The sequence below is a fragment of the Perognathus longimembris genome, chromosome 2, assembly GCF_023159225.1.
Source record: "Perognathus longimembris pacificus isolate PPM17 chromosome 2, ASM2315922v1, whole genome shotgun sequence".
Taxonomy (NCBI): Eukaryota; Metazoa; Chordata; class Mammalia; order Rodentia; family Heteromyidae; genus Perognathus; species Perognathus longimembris.
The window spans coordinates 72,452,611-72,473,106 of NC_063162.1; the positions used below are offsets into that span (position 1 = coordinate 72,452,611).

General features: G+C 40.4%; 1 protein-coding gene across 2 annotated transcripts in view; it reads left to right on the plus strand.

Moving 5' to 3' along the window:
- The window catches only part of Aoah (acyloxyacyl hydrolase), a 145,023-nt gene that overhangs the window by 15,340 nt on the left and 109,187 nt on the right, over positions 1-20,496 (plus strand). For both annotated transcript variants that reach the window (XM_048339460.1, XM_048339461.1), the window contains exons 2-4: positions 349-444; positions 14,984-15,050; positions 19,645-19,744. In XM_048339460.1, coding sequence (XP_048195417.1) covers positions 349-444; positions 14,984-15,050; positions 19,645-19,744 — 263 coding nt within the window. The remainder of the gene's footprint in view (positions 1-348; positions 445-14,983; positions 15,051-19,644; positions 19,745-20,496) is intronic.

The following is a 20,496-nucleotide window of genomic DNA, read 5'->3' on the forward strand; positions in this document are numbered from 1 at the left end:
TAAGAGTCTCAAGGACTTTCTCACCCAGTCTGGCTTCAAAGTGCGATCCTCAGATCTCAGCCTCCTGAGTAGCTAGGATTACAGGCATGAGCCACCAGTGCCTGGCTTACCCCAGACTTGCTGACCTACAAATTCACAAGCTTCTTACCACATCTGTTATTTCCCCACCACTCGGCACTACATTTATGCACGCGGGAGACCTTCAGGGTCAAACAGCAAAGAGAAGCTCCTTGCTCTGGAAAGTCTGGTGTCCCCAGGGACATACCCCCTTTCCTTCTTGACCCTTGGGCCTCCTGCCCTCACTCTGTATGGCCCAGCTGACAAGCTGTTCTCTTCTTCTCCCCACAGGATGTGTATTGGTGGTATCTGTGATTGAACAGCTGGCACAAGTTCATAACTCCACTGTCCAAGCTTCGATGGAGAGACTGTGTGGCTATCTTCCAGGTAAGTCCTGCTGTTCCTCTGCCATCTTCCCACCTGAGTCCTCACGAGTGAGCTAACACCCTGCACATACTCATAGAGATGGTGGTATTATTTTTATGGATGATATTCCTATGAGGATCAGATAAATTAAAGTAAAAAATACCACTCCAGGCAGTTTCTCCTGACCTCCATTCTTCATCAGAGTAGAGATTGCTACTGACATTTAGGGAAGGAAATGCTTAACGGCCAATTGTCATTTCATGTGTCACATTAATAATGATTTGCCACCTGATGATCATTGCCTTAAGTACTACAGTGTCAAAATAATGAATATTTCTCAATAATTGGGTGCTAACTTGTATATAAATTCCCAGCCTGCCAACACAGACATTGCTGCAGGCTCAGACAATTCCTCTTCAGACCCTAAAGGGCGAAGTAGTCTGGGCCATCCCCTTGATTTCAGTTGGCTCTCAATAAAGTCTCTTGTCCATCTTGCAAAACAAGGAACTGATCAATGGCTCAAACAAGCTTTATGTTTGTATTTTAGTCTCAGCAGAAAGAAAATATTAACCCTTATTTCCTGTACAGAATACTGTTATGTGAGCACTCAGAATAAACAAACTACTTTGAGAATCAAAATGGTCCTTGAGAACTAACTCATCAAGAATGCCTACATGACTTTTTTGGCTAAATGACAAAGTTGGACTAACAGTCATTGTGTCTTTGATTGTGAAACACCCAGACATTCTCAAGGAATTTATGGCATTGCAATAAAATATACCCTTGCATGATAAAATGTTCTGAAAGCAAAAAGAGAGAGTAGGAAATAATCATAGACAAATATGAGCTTATAATTTCCTAAACTGATCATAGCTAAAATGTTAACTGATACCCATCAGTTCTTTCTTTTGTAGAATTAAAACATAAAAAACTAAAACATAAACCCTCTGACTTTCCCTACACCTAGTTTCATTTCCCCCAACCTCCCTAGACATGAGCTTAGTATTTTTCTTGGCTAATTTTACACTACCCATACAGGGTAGAATATTCTTTGGGTTTATTTGTGGGGTTTTTTTTTGTGGGGGGGAGCAGTCCTGGGGCTTGAACTCAGGGCCTGAGCACTGTCCCTGGATTCTTTTTGCTCAAGGCTAGCATTCTACCAATTGAGCCACAGCACCACTTCTGGCTTTTTCTATTTATGTGGTGCTGAGGAATTGAACCCAGGACTTCATGTATATAAGGCAAGCACTTTACCACTAGGCCATATTCCCAGACCCAAGGGTAGAATATTCTTGTATCTGTGATTTATTTTTTTTTAACCTTTTCTAGGTAAAACAAAACAAGGTAGAAAAATACACCACATTTTTTATCAGTTTATTGAAAGTTAAAAACTCCTAAAGATCATAGTCAAGGTCAAGAATGAATAGACAGATAACAAGCTTCTAGAATTTCTAGCTACCCAAACCACCATATCTGAGGCCCCTTCTGCCTCTCATTTGATTCCTTTGGCAAGATTATAAGTAGTACAGCTTTTTTTCTTCAAGAGGCCTCCCTAAAGTCCTCTTTCTCCCTATCTATCTCTCTGTCTCTCTCTTTCCATGTGTGTATGTCATTCTAACAAAAGTTGGTGTTCACTGTGATCCATTGATTCATTAGGAAGTATAGAATTGGAATATTCCAATCTATCATATAACTTCTGTTAATGAATTGAACTATATTCCCTTCACATCCTTATATCTTCCTTCTTTATATTTTAGAGGACATTTCTTTCCTATAGTACCAAGTTATGTGGACTATGTGGGAAAAGCAGGATACATGATTGATTTTTTTAAACTTATTGTTTTCAAGAAAATTCATTGGTTTTCTGTTGTCATCCCAAAATAATTTGTTAGTTTTCTGTAAAACACCATCATAAGCTCATGAATATCAGATGGATTTCAGTCCACTGTGATTATTCTCCTGCTAAAGCTCCATCAGCCTTTCTTGGGATGGAGGGAGCCTCTTCGATTCCATTCCTGAGTGGTTTTGACATGAACCTGGATGACCTTGGACAGCTTCTTGGATAGCTGAAGTGGCTGGGTACCAGCCCTTTCTTGCACATTTTCTTCTACAGGCTTGAAATGAGCCATTTCTTTTTGAAGAACTAGTTTCTGTGAGTGAGAAGTGCTATTTCAATACCACAGCCTGGGTTCTCAAGGAATGCTCCTTAATGTCAAATATCCATTCTTTCTAAAGTCTCTCCACATAACTATGAGGTCATCTCCACATAGAATTCTATGCTAAAATGTCTAAGCTGGGTGTAGTGGGGCATGCCTATAACCCCAGCACTTGGAAGGCAGGAGGACTCCTAGTTTAAAGATAGAATTCAGTAGTGGAGCACTTGCCTAGCATGGACATGACCTGGATTTAATCCCCAGCACACACACACAGACACACACAGACACAGACACAGACACAGACACACATATACACACACACACAGAGACATACTGACACACAGATACACGGTCACACAGACATACACAGGCACACACAGACATACTGACACACACAGTCATACACAGAGACAGACACACAGTCACACAGACACACACAGACATACTGACAGACACAGAGATAGATACACAGTCACACAGACACACAGATATACACACACTCACATACACAGCAAATATTTAATATAAGGATAGTAGAAATCCTAGGAGAAGAAAAAGGAAAGTAAAGCAATACCTAAAAAAGAAAACTTTCCAGAAGTTAAAAATGCATGTTTGAAATAACATATTAAGAAGTCCCATTGTAAACCAGAGAACTTCAGTATACAACAATCAATGCTGATACATTTTCTGCTTAGATAACTATACTTCATAGGAGAGAGAAAAGGAAAAAGTAGTCTTAGAATATCTAAGCACATACAGCAAGTGAGCTACAAGGAAAAAGAAAATGTGATTATCATCAGGCTTTGGAAATAGTATATTTTAAATGTTTAGGGGAAAGAAATCATGCCCCAGGGATTTTTATATCCAGAAAAAAATGCTATTTTCAAATCCAAAGGGACAGCTGTTCCTAATGTGTAAGAACCCAGAGAACAGTATTCTCTGGAGACATTGCTGAAGAACTTTGCACACAGTCCACAGGATCATGGATGTGAATGTTAATCATATATTTGCAATGTGGGTAGGAAGAAAACAGGTGTTCTAAGTAATGGCATGTGATAATGGCTATCCAATCCAACCAGAGTTCAGCAACTCCAAAGAACCGGGAAATAGAGAGAATATAGGTAAACAGAACCAGGTATACACTATATGATACAACTATCAGTCTCAAAATACCAGCTCTGGTACTGCTATTGTTGCTGCATTCCAAATTGTTGACAGCAGTTAAAATTGGGTTTGCATAGGTAAATGAGTAATTCAGATGTGTATATTGTTTTGGCCAGTCCTAGGGCTTGAACTCAGGGCTTGGGCTCTGTCTCTGAGCCTCTCTGTGCTCAAAGCTAGTGCTCTATTACTTGAGCCAGGTGCCACTTGCAACTTTTTGTGTTTATGTGGTACTGAGGGATCGAACCCAGGGCTTCATGCATGCTAGGCAAGCACTCTACCACTAAACCACATTCCCAGCCCATAAGAGACATTTTAATTCTACCAATTGCTTTATTTTTGCAAGTAGAACTTTATGTACCAAGAAAGAACGAGATAAAGATATGAAAGCAATTGAGAAAAAAGCAAATCTGCACTTCTGGTTTTGGATTTGAAGTGTCAGCATGAAATCATTAGATATTTTATCCCTCCCTTATGTGTGTGTGTGTGTGTGTGTGTTTGTGTGTGTGTGTGTGTGTGTGTGTGTGTTATTGGAGATTTGTACATACTAGTCAATGCTCTACCATAGTGCTAAGTTTCAAAATCTAGCTCTTCAACTCATTATGTAACTCAGGCTTGCCTTTTTTTTTTTTTTTTCTGTTGGTAGTAGAGCTTTAACTCAGGCCCTGGACACTGTCCCTGAGCTCTTTCACTCAAGGCTAGCATTTTACCACTTTGAGCCACAGCTCCACTTCCAGTTTTCTGGTGGTTAATTGGATATAAGAGTCTCATAGATTTTCCTGACCAGGCTGACTTTGATGACAATCCTCAGAACTAAGTCTCCTGAGTAGTTAGAATGACAAGCATGAGCCACTACTTATTTTTTCAATCTTAAAATTGCTCCTTTCACCTTCTTTTTTTCTTAAGATACTCTCTATTGTTTTCACTTGTTCTTGAGTTCATTTGAGTTTAAATTTCATTTCTTTGATTATTCTTATTCTTCTCTGAGTTCAAACTTTTATTCCAGTCTGACTTTATTTCTTAATTCTGAGTGCTGTTCTTTCAGGTTTTATATCATTTTATTAATGCCTCTTAGCTCATTCTGAAATAGTGTTATATTTTCATCTTTTTGGCATGACTTTGCTGGCATGCTTTTACTATCTGTAGGGAGGCTATTCTGTTTCTTATTCGTTTTTTCTTATAATAACTTTGTATGGGAGTTGACCTAGATACATTTTTGTTGCTCATTCTTATGAGATTAGTTTTCAAACACCCTTAGAAAGAGATGGTTCAGAATAGTTTTTATAAATACCTAGAGCGCTCCTTCCTCTGGGGTGTGTGTGTGTGTGTGTGTGTGTGTGTGTGTGTGTGTGTGTGTGTGTGTGTGTGTTAGCCTATTTCTCAGATTTTTTTGGCTCTTTTCCCCTGCCTCTTTCATCTGGAATTTCTTTTAACTATATTTCTATTCAGTTCAATTTTTATTCCAAACTTAGCAATTTCAGCTCAGTGTGGGCACTGTCCTGGGCAGGAGCCTGGTAGTCAGTTTTATAAATTAGAGAGAGAAAACATGAATCCATTGTCTCTCTGGGCCTGACTTGTTTCACTTCAGAATTCTTCCCAGGTCCATCCATTTCTTTGAAAATGATGTAATACCATTCTTGCAAATGGATGAGTAAAACCCCGTTGTTGTCATGGACCACGTTTTCTCAGTACATGTGTGCATTCAGAGGTCTTACTATACAGCTCAAGCTTGCCTGAAACTTAGCATGTAGCTCAGGTGAACCTGCAGTCAAGTCCTCCCACCTCAGCTTCTCCAGTGCTGGGGTTGTAGGTGTACACGACTACTCCTGACTCTTCTTAGGAACACTGTCTTCTCAATTTCCAATTTGCAAATAGCTAGGATTGCATTTATGAGCCACCATGCCTGGCCTTGGTAGTTGAGTATTCAATATTGCCTTTTCTTTTTCACTAGAATAATTTCAATGGGTTAAGAAGGCTGTTACTATGAAGGTTTATTATTATTTTTAGCATATTTAGTAGCTTACACTAGTTGTTAAGAGGATTTTATTGTTACATTTCCACATAATATTTACAATCAATCTCATTTCCTCTATCACTTCCTTGTTTGAGTTTATTTTTATTAATGTTGTAATTCCGGTTCTGACTGACTTCAGGTCAAATAATCTAATTACACATGACAGATATAGAGGCTAGGGGGGAAGAGATAACTGCCTTATTCTGCTGAAATGAATGGGGAATGCTGTAGAGAATGTGACCACAGTAACTATAGGATGGCAGAGGCAGACAGTCTCCTAGCTTAAAGTTTTCCTGAAAATTCCTAACAGACCTGGCCTGCAATGCCTAGTTGAACCCAGTGTTGTCTTCTGTCTGGTAAGCTTGGAGAATAGACTGGAATTCATATGGAATTCATATGGATAAACACACAATTTTTAAAATTATCTAGCATGTAAGCAACGGTTTTGAGCATTCACTAAATCACACCAAAGCCTTTCTTGGGCCTAGGAAAGACAGAATTTCATTTTGGTTTTTCTTCTCAAATTGTGCAAAGCATTTCTGATGTTCATTTTCGCCCACTGCATCTGCTTCGGGCTCTCATTAGAACACATCTTAGAACAATCTCAGAGTTGTTAATAGAAAAATGATTCCTGGAGCCATTCTTGCTAGGGACAAGCCCTGAACATCTTGCTAGAGCTCCACTCTCTGGTCACTTGTGCAGAAATCTTAGCTCTGTGTGATGTGAGAGCTCAAACCTCATGGAGACTTCAAAGAAGATGGCACTGAAGTATCAGTAGCCTGCAGGATAGCCGTGTGGTTAATTGGTCTCACTGCCACTTCAAGCTTCTCATTAATAGATAATGTAGAACCATAGTCTACCTAGGGTAGACAAGGAATCCTAAGCAGGTTGAAATGTCTACTACAAATACCATCAGCTCTTGGATAAAAAGAGTTTAACTTCAGCTCCATCTCAAGCTCTTGAAGCTTAACGTTCTTGTTTATAAGTGGATATATAAACCTCAAAAAGCTCTTCCCAGCTAGGAAGCAGAGGGCCACATGAAAACAACCTACAAATCAGAAAGCACTGGGTTTTATTTACATGTTTCACTTAATGCATGGTGATTTCCCATTGTTCCTTTTTTAGCCCACCTTTCAAAGTAGCCACATTTTGGTTTTTTTCCCCCTGATATTATTCCAAGTTCAACTCTTTCTATAATTATTTTTATTACCAGAAGAGGTGCAATGGCATGATTTTTACTTTAGATTCTGTCTTCACTCATTGGACAATGTTATAACACAACAGCACAAGTTGTGTTGCAAGCTGTACCATAAACATAGGTGGACATGTTTGTGTGTTTCTATGGTGCCAGACCTTATTGTATAACAATAGATTTTACAAGCTACAACACTTTCATTAGTATTAACTAGCCAGGTATTACTGACTTTGCTTGATAGCCACACATCAATCCATAAACATGTTCTTTTATTCCTATCTCAATTACTAATATCCATTCATAGATTACACATAGCAGTTCCTGACAGTAAGTAAATGGGTTACCAGAAGCTAAGAAAGCATCTACAGGATTTAAAGAAGCCTTGCCTTTAGCCCAGGCAGAGAGCTGATAACAGATTCAGAGCCTGCACCAGTGTTTAGATAAGACACTCACATAAAGAACCCATTCACTGAGCTGTTCAGAGCAGAATGTCAAGTCCCTGCTAGTTTGAGGAGCAGGGCAGAGCAATTCCAAGCTTCCTGGCTCTGGATGAAGGTCAAGTTTGAGTGAGGGCTTTTCTGGCTGGGGGACTGAACTGAGAGGAAGCCCTGGGGCCAGAGGCTGGGCTTGGTAACTTTTAGATCTGTGATGTGTGCACCAGTGATCTGATGATAGACCTGATGAGATGTTGGTATGTGCTGCCATACTTAGATGTCTTGTTGGGGACAGCTGTGCCTTTAAGAGGCCACAGCTGGCTTTAGCCTGTCCCCTCTCCTTCCACCTTTAAGAGGAAGAGAAGCTCCCAGCCCCTGGGGCAAGCACGTGTCTGATGGCTGGAGACCCCAGAACCCAGTCCTTGGGGGGCTGGGCCTCCGCCCACAGGGGAAGTCCCCTGACATCACTTGATGGACAGCCCTCGTGGCCAACCTGTAGCCCCTCTCATATGCCCACCTTTGGGGGTATATCTGTGGCTCCTCATTTGAATAAATCAGACATCCTAGAGGCGGTCTTCGAGACCACCGCACGCTCGTGTCTTTCCTTGGGCTGGCGAGCATAGGGTTTCGCAACCACACGCTAACCGAGGCTAACCCGGGACCCCGCTTCCGTGTCTAATCGCTACCGGCCAGGGGGGACATGAGAGAGTGAGTATGGATCCCACATGGAAGAGATAGATAAGCCCAGGACCCCTCCCCACGTCGATGGGGAGGGGTAGAGCCATGCCCGGCAATGTCTCTTCTTTAACGTGTTGGGGAAGGGAAGGTAATTCTGGCATGTTTAGTAAGGTCATGGGCCTTGTTTTTCTGATAAGGATTTGATACATCCCTGTGACCATGTGTTTTTGACTTAATTTGGTAAGTTCATCAGTGATAGTCTTTTATTTATACAACTGAGTTATTAGTCTAGCCCACAGTTTGTACTGCATATAAATCAAAATAGATACATGAGAGGACAGGGTGATTATATTATTAATCTAGACTGGGAAGTTAAAACTAAAAAATAAGCTGAGGGCAGACAGTTAAACTCAGCTCCTACTTCTGGATAATAAGTGATAAGAATAAGAACTTGAAGGGGAAAGTCTGCAGCTGCCTTTACCATTTCTCCTTTGAAATGGTAAAAAGCTGCAAACTCTTCATAAGTGTTAGAGAAAGAAAGATGAAGCATATCTGGGAAAAGGAAGCTCTAAAACTCACCTATGGCCCCTGTGCTGGCCCAGAAATAGCTCCATATTTTTAGAATAATAAACAGCACTCATCTCACCTGTCCAGAACCATTGTCTAATGCTAGATGACAAGACCACATGTATTTATCATGGCCATGTGTAGTCCCCCAACTCAGAGAGTATAAACATTATGGGTAGGAAGAACCATTTTGAGTCTTTAATTTCCATTTCCTGCATGGGAGCGGGAAATGTTTCTCTCTTTTTTCTATTTCTCCCTACTTTGCCCTGATATGCTAAAATAAACCCTTGTTAGAAACTTCTACATTATGAGATTCTCCTCTCTGGGAGACACTCCAAAACGCTCTTCATGAGTGGCGCTAACGGATCTGTGACGTCGTGTGGAAACAGGTTGCTGACAGGGTCCTCTCATCCACCTTCTAGTGACAGAGGTGGCTGTTAGCTTGCACAAACAAGATGTAGAGCCATTCTGGCTCTGTGTTTGACCTCAAAATGGATCAAGCAACTTTTTAAAAAAATAATTTTTAAATTTTATATATAAAGGTGCTGTACAGAATGTCACAGTTACATAAGTCAGGTAGTAAGTGCATCTCTTTTTGAACAGTGTCCACTCCCCCTCATTCCTACCCAGTTTTTTATCTCCTGAGTTCCCTCCCCATCCCAGCCCAGTTGTATAGCTCATTCCCAACTAGTGTCTAGTGGGTCTTACTGTTGAATTAGTTCAGCCTTTGTCCCACCATGTCTGTGCTTCCCCTTTCCCTCTCCCAAATCAGATAAACTTATATACAAGAAAAAGGGTACAAAACTCAAGAAGAGAATAAACAAAACTATAAAGAAAATTGAAAAAGAAAAGAAAGAACCACAAACAGTAATTCCAATCTGTTGGAAGAAATTCCATTTCTTGGAATTCATTTCAATATGCATTATTTTATATGATCATATCAAGTAGCTCTCTTCTAAAATGGAGTCAGTCAGGGCAAGGCACAGTATGAAAGTGACTGTTCTATACAACAGGGGGTCACCCATTGTTAGCTATCAGAAGCACCAGTGCATCTAGTGCCCAGTTCCGGTGCTGTGGAGCTGAAGGGCCCAGCCTGAGCATCCAGTGAGGGCCATCTTGTCATGTCCTCTTGCAGAAGACAAAAGGACAAGGGAGGGCAAGGTCAGAGAGCAAGAGTGGCCAAAGTCAGGACTGTAACAAACCAGATCTCTTTGGCACTATGAGATTCATCCATTCACCAGGGCAAAGGTTCCCTCTTAGGCCCTTCCTCTCAATTCTGTTTTCTTGAGGCTTGAGTTTCCAACACGCCATAGCAGTACAGTATAATCAGAGTGCTAATGCCCGTCTATTCTCTGACTATCAAATAGCATGCCTTCATGGGCCAGCTAGGGAGATCTGGCTCTTTCCAGAAATTTCGCTAGTTTCTTCTCCTTTATGTAGTTCTACCTTTTGTCCTCCCATGTGTATCCTACAGTTCAGCTCTGGAGAGTCATCTTTCTCCTACTCTCACCATTTCTTCAGTGGTGCTCAAGTTAACTATTGCCAAGATCCAAGGGGCCTGCTCTGGAGTGTGGGAAGCTGCAGACATTCACTTTACCATGAGCAAGACAATTCTAAGAAACACAGGCACAAACACCTCTGATCTTAACGGGAAAGAAGATGAATGTTGCTGCCTCTCAGCCAGTAATACAAGTCAGTCAAAGAACACATTGATGTCTGTTTTTAAATTGCTCTGCTTTGGGCTAAGCTAGTTCTACATTAGCAGTACTTCAAACTATGTTGCCAAACAACCTGGCTCCTCCACTGAATTGTGAACCTCTTCTACAAAATTCATTAAACTTAAAACATATTCCAGAAGGAGGCCAAGTTCCATGGCCACTTTGTTTTTTTTAAGTAAGGAAAGCAAAGTGTACAGAAAAGAGCTAACTTCTCCAAGGTCAAAGGCTTGGGTGGAGGTGGGGGTTGCTGGTCTCTAAGTCTGTAACGTCCAGGCTTCCTGACTCCCCCTTCAGTACCACCCCTAGAAAAGGAACCCCCTGAAAAGAGGAGGGAACATTGTTTTTGACAGATAAATTTCACAACTGGCCCATGAAAAGCAAGCATAAAATTCAGGGTTTTCACTGGCTTCAATGAGTTGTGCATCCATCATCACAAACAACTTTAGAACATTTTCATTATATTAGGAAGGAATCTTCCACTCTTTAGCTGCCTCTCCAAACACCCAACCTTCCCCAGCCCCTGATCACTGCTTGTCAGCTTTCTGTCTCTGTAAATTAACCAAATAAATTGGGTCATACAATAATTATTCCTCTGTGAATTTTTTTCATGTACTGTAATGACCTCTTTCACTTAACATGATATGCTAATTCATTATTAATTCACATTGTATCACCTCTCAGCACATCATCGCCTTTTATTGGCTAAGTAATATTTCATTATGTAGGAGTTAATATGTTATTTGTCTATTAGTTGATAGGTACCAGAATGGCTAGTAAAGTCAATGCTTCTGTGAAGATTTGAACATATATTCTCAATTAGGTCAAGGTTGAGAAACTAATGTAGAATTTCTGGATCCTATGGAAAATTGTTCCAGTCTTCACTCAGCTGGCCCAGTTACTAAAGAGGCTTCATCATTCTCTCATTCTACTAGCATTACATTATTCTTCTCTAATTTTCCCACATCTCTAACATTTACTATTCCTTCTTACTGTAACACATCATAATTAGTGTAAAATTGTACCTCATCTTGGTTTGATTTCTATTTCCTCACTGGCTAATGACATTAAGCATGATTTCCTGTGTTTATTGGGCATTTTAGGATTATTTTTTGAAAGGTAACTATTCACATACTCAGCACAATTTTTAATTGGACTGTGTCTTTTCATTTTGTTAAAAGTTCATCCTCAAACTGTCATCTATTTTATAGTCAATGGATATACTCATTCTTAATTATGCTTGAATCCCTCATTAAACAAAGCTAGCCATTAAAGTTCAGAAAATGGCACCCCAACCACATCACTTTAGGATATGAATTACCAGGGTGAGGCTTCCTGAGCTCCCTTGAACTGCCTCAACACAATTTCTTGAGAAGAAACCAATGGGTAACAATCCATGAAAATTCATTGGAATTGCACCACGCAGATCAACCTTATCATAAACTATCTTCCAAGGATCCAGCATCCATCCTGCCTACAAACTGTTTATTCTGAGGATTAAAAGGGGGAATAAACCCTCTTGCTATTTTACTTATTTCAGTAGGAAGAATGGGACCAGAACATTCTTACCCTTAACTTGGCTCACCTTGTTAAATCTTGTCCTAAACTATTTTTTAGCCAGGTTGCTCTTTGTCATCAAATTTCAGTCTTGAAACCTTCCAAGGCAACAGAGACATTTTAAGTAAGGAGCCATCCTCATTAAGACTAAACACTGCTGTTCATTAAATTCTGCACTAAAATTTTCCTAGAAGACTTGTCAAAAATCAATTCACCAACTATAAGAGTTGGTTCCTAGAGTCTTGATTCTGTCTCACTCCATCTGTATGTCTAGTCTTATGCTAATACTGAAATCTCTGGTTATTGTAGCTTTGTGGTTTTGAAATTAGGAAGTTAGGGTCCTTCAGCTTCATTTTTCTTTTTCATGGTTGCGGTAACTCTTCTGGGTCTCTCGGAGTTCCCTACAAAGGCTTGAGTCAGCTGATCATCTCTGCAAGACAACAGAGATGACACTGAATCTGGGGAGCAGTTTGGGAAATGTTATTGACTTAAGAACATCAAGCCTGCCCATCAATAAGCATAGGCTGCCTTTCCATTTATTTAGATAGAATTTAACCACTTTGGGAAAAGTGGTTTCAAAGAATCTTTTGCACTTAAAATATTCCTAAATATTTACTTCTTTTGGATGATATTACAAATGAAATTTTTGTTTCCTTAATTTCACTTTTATTTACTCACTTTTCTATTATATGAGAGTAATTAATTTTGAATTATTAGTATTTGTATCACTGCTAAACTCTGCTAAGCTCATTTATTAGTTCTTAGAGTGTGTGTGTGTGTGTGTGTGTGTGTGTGTGTGTGTGTATTGGCAGTGCTGGGGATTTGTACTCAAAGCCTCGTGTTTGCTAGGCAGGTATTCTACCACTTGAGCTCTAGTTTATAAATGTGCATACTCATGCTGGTGCACGCACACACACACACACACACACACATATTTGGGCAGTACAGGGGTTTTGACCCAGGGCCTCACACCTGCTATGTTAGTATTCTACCACTTGAATCATGCCCACAGTCCTGCTCATGAATTTGGAGATGGACTCTAGTAAACTTTTCTGTCTGGACTGGCCTTGAACTGTGATCCTCCAGATCTCTGCTTCCTGAGAAGCTAGGATTATAGCAGCATCTGGCTTAGCTTTTTAATGAATACTTAGGACTTCCTACCTACAAAATGATGTCATCTGAATGATAGTTTTCTCTCTCCATCTGGATGGATTTTACTTTTTCTTGTTGCCTAATTATCCCGGTGAGAGCTTCTAATATAGTGGTGAGTCAAAGTGATGGCAGACACTTCTGCCTTTTCTTTACCTTAAGGGAAAACATTCAGTGTTTTACCACTGAATGCCTGTGGGGTTTTGTAGGTGACCTTTATCATTTGAAAGAAGCTCCCTTTTATTACTACTTTTATTTGATTTGGGGTTCTTTTTATCATGAAGGTATATGGTATAATATCTTCTACACCTAATAAATAAGGAACATATGACTTGTCCTTTAGTGATGTGATGAATGTGTTAGTTGATTTTAAAATGACAAATCTAGCATTCTTGATATAAATGCCACTTGATCACAGAGTATACATTTTTCTGTACTGCTCTATGTGGCTTGTTGGTATTTTGCTAAGGACCTTTGCCATTATATTCTATGGGTCAAAAGAGATGTTATAAATTGCTGTTAATTCCTTACATTTGTCAGAATTCATCAGAAGCACAGGGCATGGTGGTGCATGCCTATAATATTAGCACTCAGGAAGCTGAGGCACAGCGAGACCCTGTCTAAACCAACAAAACAGAAAACCAGTGAACCTATCTGGTTCTGGGCTTTCCTCTGAATTTTTGTATCACTGATTTAATCTCTCTACTTGTTCCATGTCTATTCAATTTGTATCTTTATTCTGAATCCATTTCAGCATCTTAAGTCTTTTAGAAAAATTTCCATTTCATCTCTATTAGCTAATTCATCACCATGCAGCTGCTCCTTGCATTTCCTGGTCATTCTTCACTTCATTAAGGTCAGGAGTGCCTCGAAATATGCTTTTAACTGCCTACACTAAGAGTACAATGTATTTAAATTCTCGTGTTTTCATGTAAAATCCAAAATGTATTTATTTCAGTTCACATTCTGAACCAGTTATTCAAGCAGAAGTGCCAGGGAGACTTCCCAAGTTTCTTCTGTGGTTTTCACCATCTCATTCTCCACTCAAAGCTGAGACATAAGGTGTCCCCTCAGGCCTCCTCAGTTGGGGTTCACCTCCCTCAGGACAGGACATCTGTTCCTAACGTGTCTAAGATTCTAAGTCACCAGGGTTGAAGTCAGGTTGAAGGCCAGGTTGAAGTCTTCTCTTGTTAATTAACAACAGAGAACAATATTTCTAACGGATCTGCATCCCGGATTACTGGTCTGAAGTCATGTTCCTTTAGAATTCAACACAAAATACAACATTTAAATATTCTATTCTGTAATAAATAAAAAAGATGAGAACCCAAGATCTAACTCTGTTTTTATCATATGATAAACAGGTGATCTTTAGTATACATAGCAAAGTGGAACTTACATAAAAATTGGGGTGGAAACAATATTTTAATGGAGAAATTATCTTTAAGATTACAGATGGGTCACTGATTGATCATCAACTCAACTTTAGTTGCTTATAAAGATAATCATTAACTCTTACTTTACACTCATCATAATGGAAAGTGGGACATTGATCAAGATACATTGTATTCCTAAACTGACATGTTGAATTGAAGCCCTTTCTGCAGCTACTTAAAGATAAATATGTTTTAATTCATTTTGCCAGGCACCAGTGGCTCATGCCTGTAAATTCTAGCTACTCAGGAGACTGAGATCTGAGGATCGTGATTCAAAGCCAGACCAAGCAGGAAAGTCTGAGATATTCTAATCTCCAATTAATCACCAGAAATTAGGAAGTAGTGCTGTAACTTAAGTGGTAAAGTGCTAGCTGAAGGGTTCAGGGACAGTGCCCAGGCCCAGAGTTCAAGCCCCATGATGGACAAAAATAATAATAATAAAATAAAAATCCATTATGATAAAAGTGTATCTGATATTTCCTTTGTTACTTCTTTCAGAAAAAATGTCCTTGAAAGCCACCTGTCACTTAGTGGTGCACATGTTTGGGCCAGACATCATAAAACTGTGAGTATGACACAGTAAAGGTAAATCTGCTCTGGCTGCTGTGATGGGGAGGTGGACCAATTTCTATTCAGCTCTTTTTCAAGAGCCTAAATCTTTTATTCCACACATTATTAACTGTGGGAAAGTGAGTCCTGGTCCATATGATTTGTCATTCTAGATAAAGCTCTGCTTAAATTACAGTGACGGAATCCTGCTCAATCCTCTCTGAGGGCCTTTCAGAGGAAATTTCACACATAGCACTGACAAAGGACTCAACCCTGTGCTGCTGGCCAGCAGAGTAGTTAGTTGATCCTCTCTCTCCAATCCCATCTCCCTCCTTAGACTCCCTGCCTCATTCCTCCAGGGGAATAAAGGTTTGCATTGCCATGAAGGCAATGCAAGTGAAAACCACATTGAGAATCCATCTCTACCCAGGCAGAATGGCCATCACCAAGAAGTCAAACACTAACAGATGCTGGCAAGAATGTGGGGAAGTGAATTCTTATATATTGTTGGGAGGAAATGTAAATTAGCCCAGCCACTATGGAAATCTGTGTGGAAATTCCTATGGAACTACTGTAGGATCCAGCCACATGATAACTGAGCAAAGGAATCAAAGACACGCACTGTCACATTGATCATGGCACTATTCACAATAAACAAGCTATAGAATCAGCCTAGACACCTATGCTGATGAATAGAGAAATAAATTATAGTATACATACACAATGGAGTTTTATTCAGACATAAAGAATGAAAATAGATCATTCATAGGAAAAATGAATAAGGCTGGAGATCATAATGTTAAGCAAAATAAACTAGACAAAATACTGGGCCAAGTACTGTGGCTTACACTTAAATCCTTGCTACTGAAGAGGTAGAGATGGAGCAGATGACAGTTTGAGGCCACCCCAACAATAAATTTGTAAACCAGCTTCCAGCTCTGAACCAATAAAACCTGGTAGTTACACATATCTGTAACCCAGTTATAAGGAAGACATTATTTGGAAGATAGTGGCCCAAGCAAGCCTGGCAATAAATAGAAGATCCTATTTGCCTTACTAAAGCAAATAGGGCCAGGCCTAGCAAGCTGAAGAACCTGTGATCAAACTTCCACACTGAGCCTCACTTGCTTGAGATTGCATTCTATCTGCAGACAAAGGAGAGCAGGCTCAGTTTAATATAATGACTTGGCTCTGGTGGTACAGGATTGTTACAGAAGCACTGGAGGCTCTAGGTTAAAAACAGAGATTAAACAGAGTCCTATGTGTCACTCTTGAGTACCCTAAATACCAGACCCCCATAAAGATGGCATGTTTCAGTTAAACAAATGATCCATTAAGTTGAGAACAGATGTGAGGAAACAAGCACCCTCTCCTGATTTACAAGGCTTTGGGAGACATTAGTTGTGATGATGGGTTTTCATCTGTCACAGACAGCTTGCCCCAGTGCTTGGAAGACTTGGCCTCCTACCTTCCCCCACCCTGCCCCCACCCCACCCCCCAGGTTGTAGGGGACTCTCAGGATGAATTCAGAGACACCCCCCCCCCCCCCCGCCAGAAAGTTAAGAAGCCATCTTGTCAGCCATATGATTAGCTCATGCATTTTCTGGAATGAAACTTGGGGCCCACACTCCCAGCCTGGGCATTCTCACAGAAACAACTCATCTCCATGCAGAACTCTGTGAATAAGATACATTTTTCCCTCTACAAAGTAAATGTGGGTACAAGCAGAGGGGAAAGGGTGGGAATCAATTTTAAGGCCCCTTATGCATTTGGACGACTGATAGTCCTATTTAAAAGGAGAAAAATTATTAAGAGAGTTAAATGGTATTTGGATGTTCAATGACCATTAAAATTGCTGCTTACTCACAGAGTAGAGAGCAGAGATTTTCATTTGCTTTTTCCTTTCTAAATCTCATTTGCTATTCTGAATGTCCAGGCATCACATTCCTCTGGAGGTCGGGGTATTTGAGCCTGTGCAGAGCATGCCAAGGAAATGAGGTGCAAATGAAAGTGGAACAGGGAACAAATTCAGTGTCTTCCATTCAAGCCCAGCTCACATGGAGCAGAGGAACTCAGGGGTTTACCTGTGTGGCTGTTACTACCTTCAGTCATGGAAACAGAACCACTGTGGCCTGGGGTATGACAAAGGAAAAGCAGAAAGTGGAGGGGGCAGGGGGACAAGAAGATGATGGTAGGCCGTAGTAGTTGTGGTTGTGATAGTCACTGTTATTGCCTGGGAAGAGATCTAAGTAATCAAGGGCACAAGAACGTCTTGCAACTCAATGGCAGGGTGGTGTCCAGGCCTGCAATGGAGCGGGAAAACTACACCAGGAAACTGAGGAACCTGGGCTTCCTCACCCTATGTCCCCGAGTTCTGTTCTCTGCAGTCTAGCTTTCCAGACAGTCCACACAGTGGGAAATGACTTCCAGACCCAGCTCCCTTCTGTTCCTCTTGTTCTGAGAATAGTCCAGACTGAAGCTGAAACATTATTATTATCATCATCTTTAAATAGTTGCACATATCAGTTTTATGAGTGTGAGACATCTTAATTAGTGAATCCTCTTTCATCATTCTCCCCCATCTAGCCTAACCTCACCCACTCTCTCAAGTGACCCGATTCCATTTTCACATCTGCACACCGAGAATTGTGGCTATTTCTACCCATCATTCCTGTCTCCATTCATCCACCCAACTTCCCTTAGGCTCCACCCACCTCAGACGGAACAAATTCCAGCTTCTTGGTATTCGTTTTGTTCAACTACCAACTAATTGTTCAAAGGAGTTACACTGTGGTGCTCACCCCTGTGTGTTCCATGCTCTTGTCAGTTGACTGCGTATACACATATTGCTCTGAGTGTATTTCCATATATGTTTATGATTTTGACCTACCTTCCTCACATGAGAGAAAACATGTTCCTTTGTCTCTCTGAGCCTGATTTACTTTCCTCAACATACTTTTTTTCAGGTCCATCCATTTCCCTGCAAATGACAGCATTATTCTTTCTGATGTGTGAATAAAACTCCATTGTGTACCTGCATGCTACATTTTTTTGATTCATTCATCAGTGATAGGGCATATGAATAGTGAAACAGTGAACATGGGTATACAGATGTCTTTATTGAATCCTGACTTGTAATCTTTTTAATATCAATTCCAAATTTTCCTAAAAAAAGAATCAAATCGGTCCTGATTGAAAAAAATAGTTCAATCATCTGTCTGGAAGAGTACAGAGTACATTTACCCACTGTCAATTGTGTCCCCCAAATATTAAATGAAAAATTCCAGAAATACAAAAAGGTTTCATAACTTTTATTGTGAACATTATTAGAATTGTTCTGTTTTTACTAGTATGAGTTATTGTTCATCTCTTCTGATGCCTAATTTACCAGTTAAAGTTTATGATGGGTGTGGATGTACCCACACTATTTACAATTTTCTACCTTCATTAAAATATCTTGGAATGTGTCCTGATGTAAAAGATGGAACTACTGAAAAGATAAAAAGATGGAACTATAGATGGTTTTGATGTGTCCCTGTGGCGGGTAAAGGGAGTCAGTTAATGGTCATGTGATCCTGGAAGAAGCCCCGAAAGTGTTCTCTAGAATTCACCACTGTCTACCCATGTCATTCAAGGGTGTACCACTGGGCATTTCCCAATTGTGCTGTGGGTTTTGTTTTGTTGTTTTCATTTAAATAAATAATGTGCTTGAATACTTTATAGAAGATCCATATTTGTTACTTCACTCAAAGCAGCACATTTAATATGAATTTTTGGGGAGTCAGTAGAGTTTTTCAGAGGTGGCAAAGTGGAAATGAGCATCGAACTTTTGCCACAGCCCTTCAAATCTAGACACAAAGCAAAGCACTTGCACTTTCCCATGCACCATCCCCAGTCACAGAAACAAGTTAACTATATTGTACTTTCTTCCAAAAGAATAAGAAATATGAGGTATGGTTGGCTCATGCCTGTACTCCTAGCTACTCAGGAGTCTGAGATCTGAAGATTGCAGTTCAAAGCCAGTCCAGGCAGGCAAATCCAAGAGACCCTTATCTCCAATTAACCAGAAAAAAGCCTGAAGTTGAGGTATGGCTCAAGTGGTAGAGCACCAGCCCTGAGCAAAAACACTAAGTGAGAGCCCAAGGTTCTGAGTTCAAGCCACCATATCAACACACACACACACACACACACACACACACACACACAGAATAATATGTTTACTTTAAAGATGAAGGCATAATTTGGGTTGTAACTAAGAAAACAATTCTAGGTTTTTAAGACTGTATCATAAACTTCAACCCTATTCTCATCAAATGATACCTCTGTCCATTTTCCCCTCCCCACTTGGTTTTGTGGCTTCCCTTACAGAGACTCCCATAGCACAGGGTAGTTCTTGCCTCTCTGTATCCCCCAGGAGCTTGTTGTAAATGCAGGCAAGATCAGGGTACAAGGTTACAATCAGCTCCTACACCAAATGGGGCTCCAGGGTTGGGCTGTGATGAGTTGATGCCATGAGAGCCCATTCTGGGGATCTATCTTCTCTTGAGATAGCTTCTATTCCTGTTGCCTGGGAGATCTTACTGGCCTTTGCTCTGCCCATGTCCCTCCAGGCTTGGTACAGCTGTGAATGCAGATGTGGTGTGTCACACACTGGGATTTTGTAAGCAGACGGCTGGCCAGCCCCAGTGCCATCTCTACCCACTTCCCAAGGTGAGTGGGTTCCACTTGGAGCATCGGGAACACAGAAGCCATAACTAATGGCATACAGCAGTGTACAGCTTCACCTGTTTGGTGGTTTGGGTACACAAGGGGCAAGATGTCATTTCCAATTACTCTCTAGATTTATCCCAGACCCTTCCCCAGGGCTGTGGACCATGACTTGGTTGGTCACTTGCCACAGGCTGGGCTGGCAGTGGGGAACTGAGCTGATCAACTGAGGAAAGCTGAGGTTGAAATCGTTTGTAACCACTTGAAAACCAAGTGAGTCACTCTCACAAGGGTGACCCACTTACCCCAGGCTGTCGAGAGCTTTTCTAGGAAAGACTACATGTTCCACATTCTGGGAAAAACTGGGTAGTTCATTATCTTACTCCAAGCTTTATTATATTTAATGAGTGTGTATCGATATAGGAAAACATTCCTTTATAGCATTGTCACTGGAAATTAGCTAACACATATTGGCTTTAACACATTAAAATATTAATAAAAATGATATATAATAGGATTATCAATATCATTATAATTTAGGGATAGTTTTCCATAACACCTGTGTATTATTTTGGGCAACTTATAATTGGATTGCAATCAGGAAGAAGGCTGCCAGCGTGAACACAATTCCCTCTCATGTTCTCGATCAACATAGAATATTAAATCCAATTAGACATCACACTAGTGATTTTCACAAGCTTCTTATAAGAAAAGACTTTCTATACCTCTTTTCCCAGAGTTGTGGGTTGCTGTGT